Source organism: Mus caroli, chromosome 2, assembly GCF_900094665.2.
Source record: "Mus caroli chromosome 2, CAROLI_EIJ_v1.1, whole genome shotgun sequence".
Classification (NCBI taxonomy): Eukaryota; Metazoa; Chordata; class Mammalia; order Rodentia; family Muridae; genus Mus; species Mus caroli.
The window spans coordinates 150239013-150249903 of record NC_034571.1 but is presented as its reverse complement, the minus strand read 5'-3'; the positions used below and the strand labels follow the sequence as shown (position 1 = coordinate 150249903).

The following is a 10891-nucleotide window of genomic DNA, read 5'->3' as shown; positions in this document are numbered from 1 at the left end:
TCCTGGTGATCCCTCCCCTCCGTGTAGCCTGCTGATGCTGAGACCAGACCTAACACTTTATGGAAAGGCTGAAATAGTCACAGTTTTCCTTTCTTACTGTCCCCACTGCAGCACTGGCAGGCATTGCTACTGTGGCCCCCACAATAGCAACCGATCGGCTTAAGCCATGAGACCAGAAGGCTTTCTGACTGTCTGTCTCCAAAAGGCTATCAACAACTCAGCAGCCCGTTTGCCTCCCTCCAGCGTCAGATCGCTCCCGTAGCCCCGGTTACCATGCAGAACTGAAGAGCACTGGACCTCCTTGAGGCAGATGTGGGAGGCACCTTCTTAGGAGAAGAGTGCTGTTGCTATGACGACGAATCTGGCCTGGTAGAAACTAATCTGAATCGCTCCACCAATTGTCTGAAGAACTCCGCCAACGCACAAGGCACACCTCCGTTCTGCCCTTTCTGGCAGTCTCCACCCTTCACGTGGCAAGCCGCATTCATAGGGCTGGTGGTAAGAAGCCATTTTTTTCTCCTAGCAGCTTACCTCCTTGGCTTTCTCCAGGAACAGACTTGTGACGTTTCCCAAGTAATTGTCAACCAGGTGCTCTGCACCCATACTTTTGCACAAGCCCACTGATTCCCATCTCTCCCACCCCAGGCTGTCCCTCCTCAGCAGGAAATAGCCAGATCTCAATCGGTGCTCCTGTACCCAAAGAGGCTAGGGTGTTTGGTTGGAACCCCCGCTCACCTCCGCACCAACTGGGAAACGCCACCCACTTGCATGCTCTGGGCTAATGCTTCGTCACCCCTCACCTCTGTGTTTTTGGCAACCCACCCAAGAGCACCCACCCGGGGGCTCAGCTTTTATGGGCACAATCCCAGCTCCTAGCGGACACGTCATCACTCCTTGCCTAAGCTCTATAAAACTCCCTTGCTTCACCCTGTGTCATCATTGACCTCCACCTGTAAGGTAGGTGAACCCTCCCAAGCACTGTCTCTCAATAAACCTGCCTTTGTATTCTTGATTCGGCTTCAATTGGCTTATTACACTGGTGGGCACACAGCCCTCATGGTGGAAGGGAAGCCATCATCCCTCAATCTCCAGCAATGGCCTCCCGGAAATTTCCCAGCAAGAACAGGTTGTTTAACATTTGTCCACACAGAGTTCCTTCCCTGAATTAAGAGAGTCCTTACTTTTTAGCGGGGCAGGAAACTGAGCCTGGAGCAGGAGAAGGACCACACTGTCACATGTGAGCAGCAATTCCTGAGCCCAGGCACTACTGAGACCCCCCACCCCCACCCCCACACACACCATACACACAGTGGCTTTGGGTCACTCAGATGTGGGATCAACTCCAAAGTCATTTAAAGATATATTTTTTGGGTACCTTGTGTGACAGGCTGTGATGAGCGGAGGTTCTGGTAGTGGGGTGAAAACTCAGCTTCTGGCATGGTGGCTGAGAGAACTCAAGACCAGGGAATGAAATGAACTTCTTGAGGTCACACAGTTGGCAAGTGGCAGAGCTGCGATTTGAACCCAAGGTGCCTGGGATCATAGCTCATGTTCTTAATCCTGTCCATCGAGCTTATCAGGGGTAACAAAGGCTCCTCCCAGCAACCTCAGCAGAAACCGAGGTCAGGGTTTTACCTCCTGTTTCCAAAGACAAAAGAGGACTCAAGAACCAAGTGACATTTGTAAAGTCACACATCCTGGGGTTGGGGGTGGAACACTGGGTTGGTGTGTGAAATGAGATCCAGGAATTCCATGGCTAGGGCTTTGAACATTGAGCTGAGCCCAGGCCTCACAACCTTTCTGGAGACTCTTGAAGAACATGAAGTACCCCGTCTACTGTGGGCATTGCCGAGAAGGTCAAATGGAATGAAGAGTCAGGGCTGTCCCGCTCACGCCACCAATGAGATATGGCAAAATAACAAGCCAGGGGCTGGTCTTCTGTGGCCCACCTCACCCTCTCTCCCCTCAGGGTGTCTCTCCCCATCTGTCATAAATCAGCAGACGGGGCTGGAGAGATGGCTCAGTGGTTAAGAGCACTTCCCACTCTTCCAGAGGTCATGAGTTCAATTCTCAGCAACCACATGGTGGCTCACAACCATCTGTAATGGGATCAAGTGCCCTCTTCTGGTGTGTCTGAAGACAGCAACGGTGTGCTCACATACATGAAATAAATATTTAAAAAATTCAGGGGAGAGGACATGGGGGACTTTTGGGATAGCATTGGAAATGTAAATGAAGAAAATACCTAATTAAAAAAAAGAAAAACATACAAATTATCAAGTTATTTGAATGATTATATAAAAGGGTATATTCATACAATATAATATTATTTTGTCCTAAAAAGGAGTGAAGTAAGTTAGGCAAAGTGGGGAACTCTTGTGATCCTGGCACTAGGGAATTTAAAGCCATCCTCAAGCTACACAGGGAGTTTGAGGACAGTATGACTTACTTTTGTGTCATAATTTCTTTCCAGTTGAAACATTCTCTCTAGTGCTAGGAGAGGGTTCAGTTAACACTCACAAAGTAAAGTTTACAAATCTTAGGAAGTTCCTGAAACTTAGGAGATTCAGAAGACGCCTGCATGAGGTTGTATAAACAGTAACAACTGCTGTGGGGTGGAGACTAACAACTGCTGTGGGGTGGAGACTCTCCACCTGGTAGAGCTGCCTGCAACTTGTACCGAGAGCTCCACAGACAGAGTTGTCACCCACGCTGGGGTAGGTGTCTGCTCATGCAGCTGCTCGAGTCATTCTTGCTCCCATAAGTAACTCCAAACTCACATCCCTGTAAACAATTTGAATAAACTCACTGGTTCTTCTTAAAAAAACAATCAGCAGATAGTGCCTTGCCCCACAGGTGAGCTGCTCGGAGTGGGAGCGTGCAGTCATCCTACAGTGGGCAATCCTTCCTACTGTCTAATTTAAAAACAACTTTGTGACATTATGTTTTACTGTCCTGGTTTGGGATCATGAGGTGACATCCATGAGACAAACATCTGAAGGGGCGAGTGGTGTGTGATTTAAACTGGCCCATGGCTTCAGAGGTGTCACTTCCCCCATGACAGAGACAGTGTGGTGGAACCAAGACACTGACGTCACAGTGGACAGCAAGCAGAGAAAGGTGACTGTAGGAAGGGCCAGAGAAACAGCCCCAGAGACATCCAGAGACCTGCCTCCTTCAGGCAGGCCTGGTCTTCAACCTCCACTACCTCCCCGCATGGTCACAGTCTGAGTCCATTAGGAGATTTAGCCATCCCTCAGAGCTCCCGAAATCTGATCTGTTCTGAAGACACCCCGAGATGCACTCTACTCATGTCCTAAGTGTTTATTAATCAAATGAGGTTGATAGCATTAACCCTCATACATGCCATAACACTTGCCCAAGCAAAGCGTGCAGTCTGGCGTCCTTTGGTCTATCACAGGGGAGCTCGGCCACATTGCCATTTAACTTTAAAGCCTTCTGAACCCTGAGAGGAACTTAGGGTACACTGGTTTCAGCAGGAGGCCCCACCTGGAGGAGAAATGGCTCAGACAGCCACACACGCCCCAAACCAGACCCCATGGTGCTGTCTTTTCTGAACAGTAGAGAGGGGATGTTTTGGGGGAGGAACTGTGGCTCTGCCTGTCCATTTAGGGCCCAGAAGTGACTTTGTTTTTCAGAGGGCAGAGCGGGGTTGTCATGTGTGCTGGAAAGTGGCCAGAAAGTTAATGAATCACAAAAATGATGGGAGAGAGGGTACGGGGGTGGAGGGCCCTTTCTCTATGTGCAGCAGATGTTCCTAGAGAGCATCCCAGGATAGACTTACAAAAATGAGTTGGATCGTGTCTTGAAAAAAAAAAAAAAGATGTGTAAGTCTGTATTGGGGCATTTGCACATGCATGCAGGTACCCACAAAGGTCCGAGGAGGGCATCCAATCGCCTGCAGCCACAGTTGCTGAAGGATGTGAGCTACCTCATGGGAACCGAATTTTGGTCCTCTGCAAGAGCAGCGAGCATTCTCAGTGGCTGAGCCATCTCTGCAGCCCCGGAAGTGTCCTTCTTGTGCTCAAAACCCTCCAAGGGCTTCCCATAGCTTTTGAGAGCAGATCAGCCTCATCTCTCATTTCCATTACTCTCTCCCTTTCATTCCCTCTGGATGCCCTCTGGTCCTAAGCCGGGTCCTCCACTAGCCTCCACAAATAGAAATAGGTGCACCTTCCTGGCTGACAAATGAGAAGAAGAAGTTTTGTTTCCTCAGCCTTGGTGCCTTTTAATCAGTGTGTGACCTAGGCAACGGAATGCAGAAAATCTACCTTATACATGCTGAAACTCCCCAGACAGCTCTGACATCTGGAAGGAAGTGGAGGCTCATGGGCTGAGGGAAGATGTGTAGGAACCCCAGCTTTGCTATAGGTGGGCTTGTGGTTGGCTGTGACACAATCTGAAATACCTACATGAGTCACAGAATGAGGGAGACAGAGTGCACTGAGGCCTGAATGAGACCCCAGCCCAGAGAGGCCTCGGGGCCCACTTGATCCCTGCAAAACCCATCTAACAGTCTTGGGCAGTCTCACCAGACGTCTTGAGGAAGGACACAGCCCAAAGCCCTCAGTGAGATCCAACACCAGTCTTGGAGAGCCTGGAACTGATGTCTTCCACACCAGGGCCTGGGGATCATGAGGTGTGCTAATTACACTAAGTTAGTGCTGCATATCCTGGTCTGTTTCTTGCTGAGGCACAATGACAGGGACCATCAGCTTTTTGGGTCAGGTGTTCAACAGCGCCACCACGTGGTAGTGAGGAACGTTGGCCACAGGAAGACAATAGGCTGTACAGGCACGCCCCACAAACAGTCCAGTAGACCCATCACCTCTCAAAACTGCAGGACCCTAGAAGGCCCACCTCATCCCTTCCGATTAAGAAACCCCCAAGGACAGTTGGAACAGCGGGAGATTGCGCTAACGTAGGTGTTCAGGACGCAAGAGTGCATGAGCTGCAGACCACGCTGACTGCCGCCAGTGAGTGCATTAATGAATGGACAAAAGCCACACCGGCACACAGAATCTACAGGGGGAAAAATGGGTGTTCTTGTAAAGCCCAAAGTAATGTTGCCCCTCCAGCGGAAATGCGGATGCTGGAGGGGCTGCTCTGAAAGAGGCACAGGGCCCGGTACACAGATCTCCTGCTTTCCCCTCAGCTTCGGCATGGGGAAGCAAGCAGGAGGCTACAGGTCAGGGCCAAAGACTAAAGGATTCCTGGAGCAGGACAGCCGGTGAGTGTGATGGGAGCAGCTGCAGAGCTTCCTGGCCCAGGGTCCAAGGTGATATCTCAGATAAGGTGTAAATCCGCTTCAAGCAACAGGAAATTCTAGGGAGAAACGGGCACCGTTAGCGGAAATGCACCTTTGCGGCTGGGTTGGATTTTTAAAGAAGGGATCCTGTCTGGAAAACTCTGTCTCAAAATAGAAGGTGGAGGGTGCCGGGTGAAAACAGGTCACCTTCCGCCTCCACACGCATTCGCGCGCGCGTGTGCACACACACACACACACACACACACACACACACACACACACACCACACATCTTTTTAAAAAGGAAACTTGGGGGCTTGGCTATGATGGGGATGGGGGAGGCCTGCTTGAGAAAGGCAGGAGGCAGGCCCTAGGGTGACAGCAGTGACACCTGGAGAACCTGTCATCAGCTTCCCGGGCAGGCCTGCCTTGGGGGCCTCTGTGTGTCATTCTGCCTTGCGGCAGCTCAGGAGACCTGGTTCCAATCAAGGCTGAAAAATTACTCCCTACCCGGAGTGCTCTTCACTCTGTTTCTAAGAGAAGAAATTAAATCTTGCTGGAGGGGGTGCAGGGAAGGTTGGGTGGGATTTTTTTTTAAGGGTGACCTTGATAAAATTTAAGAACAGAGATTCTGGGAGGCTGGGGGGCAGATTTCTCTGATCTATATCACCTGTTTTCCAGTGTCATCTTCAGCAGCCCCCCTGGTCTAAAGAACTGGGATTGATTGACACCAGGCATTAGAGCTGTGGTTCTCAGCCTTCCTGATGCTGCGACCCTTTAGTACAGCTCTCCACGTCGTGGTGACTCCCCAACCACACATTATTTTCATTGCTACTTCATAACTGTAATTTTGCTTCTGTTGTGAATCATAATATAGATATCTGATACGCAACATATCTGGTTTGTGGCCCCTGTAGAAGGGTTACTCAACCCACAGGTTGAGAACCGCTGCATTAGAGCAAGGAACTTGGTGACAAGGACCTTTCTTGTCAGTGACCATATGTCAGGAAGGCAAGCTGCCAACCGAGGTAGGAACTCAGGACTGGACAAGGGTTTCACTGTGGAGTTATGGCTTCTTGTGATGTGTAGGGACAAAGGGACTTGGGGTGCAGACACTGAGGAAGGGAGGGGCCCCAACATGCACAGCACAGAGGAAGGCTGGTGGCCCCAAAGCATAGAGGTAACTGCTGAGAGTGACCAAGAATGCCAGTCATATGGGGGGGGGGGCGTAGATGGCTGGGGAGGGAGGCAGGGCTTGCTGCTGTGCAGGGAGGGGGAGGGGACAGCAAGACAGGGAGAATGAAACACTTGAGGGAAAGGTCCCAGGAGCCCAGGAGCCTGGAAACTCAGAGGAAGGCATATGCAAACCACAGGCTGTCACACATCTGCAGGACATGTTCAGAGAGAACTGTGTATCTAAATGGGTCCAGACTGATGCTTGGTGCATCTGTGGCATACACCACGCACCCGGTGATAATTTTCTGCTGAAAGACTACACTTCCCAGCTTCCCTTGCAGACTATAGAAGTCATTTCCACCCCAGAAGAGGCCCATCTTATAGCATATAAGCATATAATAGCAAGAAGAGTCCCATCTTCTCTTATAGGCATTTTGGCTCTCTGCACGTGTGGGTGACAAAGATGCCCCCTAGCTATGAATGAACATGGCCCTGCCTCAGATCAGACCAAGCCTCTCTTTCCTTCTGCCTTCTCTTTCTCTACAGCTGCTTTGTAATCAAATCTAACATTAGGCACTTAAACACTCGCACCTAAAAAGAACCGTGTGTCCGACTGGAGAGTCCACGTTTGTGGGAACGAGCATTGATGGTGTAAGAAGCGAGGAGCCTGGCTTAGACTGTGGACTTCACTTAATGCCAGGCAGGCTTTCTAAGCCCCAGCTCCTCTGTGTCCTAAGGATGTTGTGAGAATAGGCAGAGCTCCATGCAGAGTGTGGTACAGATGAGGCTTAGCATCGAGCACTGGGTTGCTGTCCTCATGGGATGCTTGGTGACCAGAGACCTCAAGGACTTACCTGGTAGGGGTAAAATGTGAAGTCGCTGAACTGGATCCCAGCAGGCAAAGGGAGAGGGAAGCCTCTACGCAGCCTCTCTGTGGTGTGAGACAACAGAGAGGGGAGTGAAACAGGGGCCAGCACAGGTTGGTGCCAGGAAGGAAGCCTGCTGTGATTGTCTGTGCCCTGCCTCCTTGTCCTCCATCAGCCCCCAAGGCCACATGAAGGATCTCTGTGAGCCTCTCCCCTTCTGAGGGTATACATTACTGGTTTTGACCACCCCTGAGTGAAACCTGGAGCTACACAGATGGAGCACGGACCAGAGGTCCTTGGGGAGCCTCTCTGTGTTGCAGATGAAGCTGGGAACAGGCTGTAACTGGGGCAGCAACTCCTGCGCTCCAGGTGAAACTGAGGCCAGTGGGCAAGGGCAGAGGAGACGTTAGTAAGCGGGGTTGGTTGGGGTCATCCCTGAGGAACTCCTCGGAGACCCATCTTTCCCGTGAAGATGAACTTGGGTGGGCCAGTCTCGCAGCTGCTGGTGTGAATCCCAATGGGGGGGGTGTAGATGTTACTTTACACCACCCCGAAAAAGTCACTCAACAGCCCCCACCACACAGACGGTTGTCAGGTGGGTGGAAATGATGTAAGCGATGGGGGCGGAGTCTGAACCCAAGGCACGTGAGTTCCTTTTGTCATTTGAGGTCATTGGAGGGGCCCATCCTCTGCCCTCGCGACCCTGGCCAGGAACCAGGACCTGCAGGCAGGTAGCCCCACATTTCTGGCCTGGGATTGAAACCCATTGCTTTCTCCACAGCTTCTTATTCTTACCATTGATCTTGGGCAGCACTAGTGTGGGTACGAGGTAGTTTATGACATCCTCCAGGTACTCCACCTGCAGATGGAACGGTGTGGCCACGTTATCTGTCCTTCATACTTCCTCTCCCTCCCACTCAGCCCTCTGCAGCCTCCCAGCCTGGAGAAGCACCAGAGTGGCCACAAGAGATATATGATGCACTGAAACTGGAAAGTGAGCATCTGACAGAGGTCACAGGAACACAGGTCGCCTAGGAAGGTCAGGAAAGGGGGTCAACAAAAGCAAATGAGCAGGACACACGGTACACACCTGTGATTGAGGTGCTGAGGCAGGGGGGTCATGAGTTTAAGATCAACGCAGACTTTTCTTTTGGGCAGTAACAGGCTTCATGTATTCATTCCGGGGGCAGGGAACAAAAGCAAAACTTGCACAGACACATTTACCACAAACAATAAGCTAACAGGACCACTGAATCCTACAGCAGGGGACACACTTGGGAGAAGTGACCCTACTTTGATACCATGAAATAGGAGGTAGACATTAAACACGATATTGTAGAAGTGTAACCATCAGTGCAGGGATGGGCCCATGTGTCAAGCAGGAGAAAGGGGCTCCAGGAACCAAGGAATTCTGGATTTTAATTAAAGAGGCACAATGAACAGCCAGGTTAGGATATATTCTAGACCATGAGCCGAATGGTAGGAACACAAGTAACTTTCACTCCTTGGGTTTGCGAAAGTGCAGGTTCTGGGTGCTCACTGCTACATATGTGCTGTTTTGACAATAATAAAAAATAAAAAAGTGAAAACATCCTGGAAGCCATGTTAGGATGCCTGCCTGGAGTGGTAACATTTAGAGATCGTAAATGTGTGCGCGATTGTTTCTGGAGTAATCAACTTGATCCCCCAGGCTGTGCTCCCCAGGCTGTGCTCCCCTGGGTTGTGGTTCCCTGGGCTGTGCTCCCCCAGGCTGTGCTCCCCAAGGCTGTGGTTCCCCAGATTCTGCTCCCTGGGCTGTGCTCCTCAGGCTGTGCTCCCCCAGGCTGTGCTCCCAGGCTGTGCTCCCCAAGGCTGTGGTTCCCCAGATTCTGCTCCCTGGGCTGTGCTCCTCAGGCTGTGCTCCCCCAGGCTGTGCTCCCCAGGCTGTGCTCCCCAAGGCTGTGGTTCCTCAGATTCTGCTTCCCAGGTTGTGCTCCCAGGCTGTGCTCCCCCAGGCCTCTCAGTTTGATGTTCTCCTAGCTCTGCATTTGGGAAAACCCATTTTCATTTTCTGCAGGAGCAGAAGTTAGTTACCAGCCCAAGCCAGCCTGGGACAGGGGAACCTGGAGGATCCCCAGGAGGGGCCGGCAGGCCTTCTGTTTGCTGTTGTTATCCCAGATGAATTCTCAGCAGAGTTAGAGATGGCAGGCCAGGGCCATGTGATTTTGGAGCTGGTGGCTCCAAGATCCTCAGTGGGGAATTTGAGGTGCGCCCACTGATGAAGGCGGATGCTCTGCATTGGGAAGCAGGGTTCTGCCGGATGCTCCAAGAGCATCAGCCTCGGTGGATACGTGTACACAGTGTGGAGGTGTGGTATGGTGGCCGATGCCATGCAGGAGAAACTGTTGTGGGCAAGAAGGGAGCTTCCTGGAGACTGTCCACTGGTTTGCACAGCTTCAATGGTTATACCTCAGAAAGGCATAGCCCCTGGGCTTCAGCCCTGGGGGTTGCTTCTTGCTACTGCTGTGCCTTCTCAAGTTTGTCACATATCTGTCGTATGTGATTGGGTGTGGGAGACCCTCACTGCCTGTAGTCTGGTATGGTTGCCTCTTGGGAGACAGCCCACTCTACTGGGCAAATTTCCTGTAGAACTTTCATAAAATAATATTGTTTAGACGAACTAATGATTTTACAGAATTCCTGATTTGTTTCAGTTTTAGGAAGTTGAGGTAGCTGATAGAAAGTTTAAGGAGGTGGTTTAAATTGTTTTTGCTAGAAATATATAAATAACAGTGAGCTTTCATGTGTTACAAGCACATAATTGTACTTGAGTGAGAAAAATGGGCCTGGGGCAAGTAAATGATCAAAGAAAACACTGCATTCTAGGTTGGGTCTGAGTTCCTGGATCTTGTGATCTAGGGATGTGGCCGCAGGTTTCAGTGTGTACCATGAAAAGACAGGATTATGAATAAAGAGTAAATAATTCTATTATGAGTGTAAGAATAGGTGATTAGCCAACTGAACAAGACTTCAGAAATAAGATGTAAGATAGATGATGATCTGTTTCTTGGTAAATACAAATTGTCATCCGGTACGCATAGGAAAAAAACTTACAACTATAGACTTTGTTAGTCAATGACAGAATTATTACTTTGGGGTTAGGATGACTTGTGGAGAGAAAAATAGATGGGAAATATTTAATTAGGTGTGAGTTTCAAAAGAAGAATGCACAATCAATAATCCTGTTGTAATTTCCTTTTGTGTAATGATTTTAATCTGTTTTTGAAGAATAGGTTTTTATGGTGATTTAGAGAATTTGCAACTTGTGGCTATGAGGTAATCTTTTCCTTACCTAGAGAACTTTGTCTTAGATAGTATAAAAAGGCTAAGAGAAAAAAAAAGTTGTTTGAGCCTGCTCTTGTAGCTTGCTCCATCCACCAAATGTGAGTCTGTGTACATAAGTATGTAAAATGGTCGGAGCTTGCTTGTTCGAGCTTTGCTCCAGACATCTGCAAAATGAATGGGTGAATATGCACGAATGTATGTATGTGTATGTGTATGTGTATGTGTGTGTGTGTGTGTGTGTGTGTGTGTGTGTGTGT

At 49.9% G+C, this 10891-nt stretch overlaps 1 protein-coding gene across 2 annotated transcripts in view; it reads right to left on the bottom strand.

Moving 5' to 3' along the window:
- Nucleotides 1–3849: 3849 nt before the first annotated feature.
- Nucleotides 3850–10891, bottom strand: part of Bpi (bactericidal permeability increasing protein) — a 28756-nt gene continuing 21714 nt past the window's right edge. For both annotated transcript variants that reach the window (XM_021156864.1, XM_021156865.1), the window contains exons 13-15: nt 8106–8169; nt 7299–7375; nt 3850–5346 (exon numbers count right to left, since the gene is read on the bottom strand). In XM_021156864.1, coding sequence (XP_021012523.1) covers nt 5308–5346; nt 7299–7375; nt 8106–8169 — 180 coding nt within the window. In that variant the 3' untranslated portion in view covers nt 3850–5307. The remainder of the gene's footprint in view (nt 5347–7298; nt 7376–8105; nt 8170–10891) is intronic.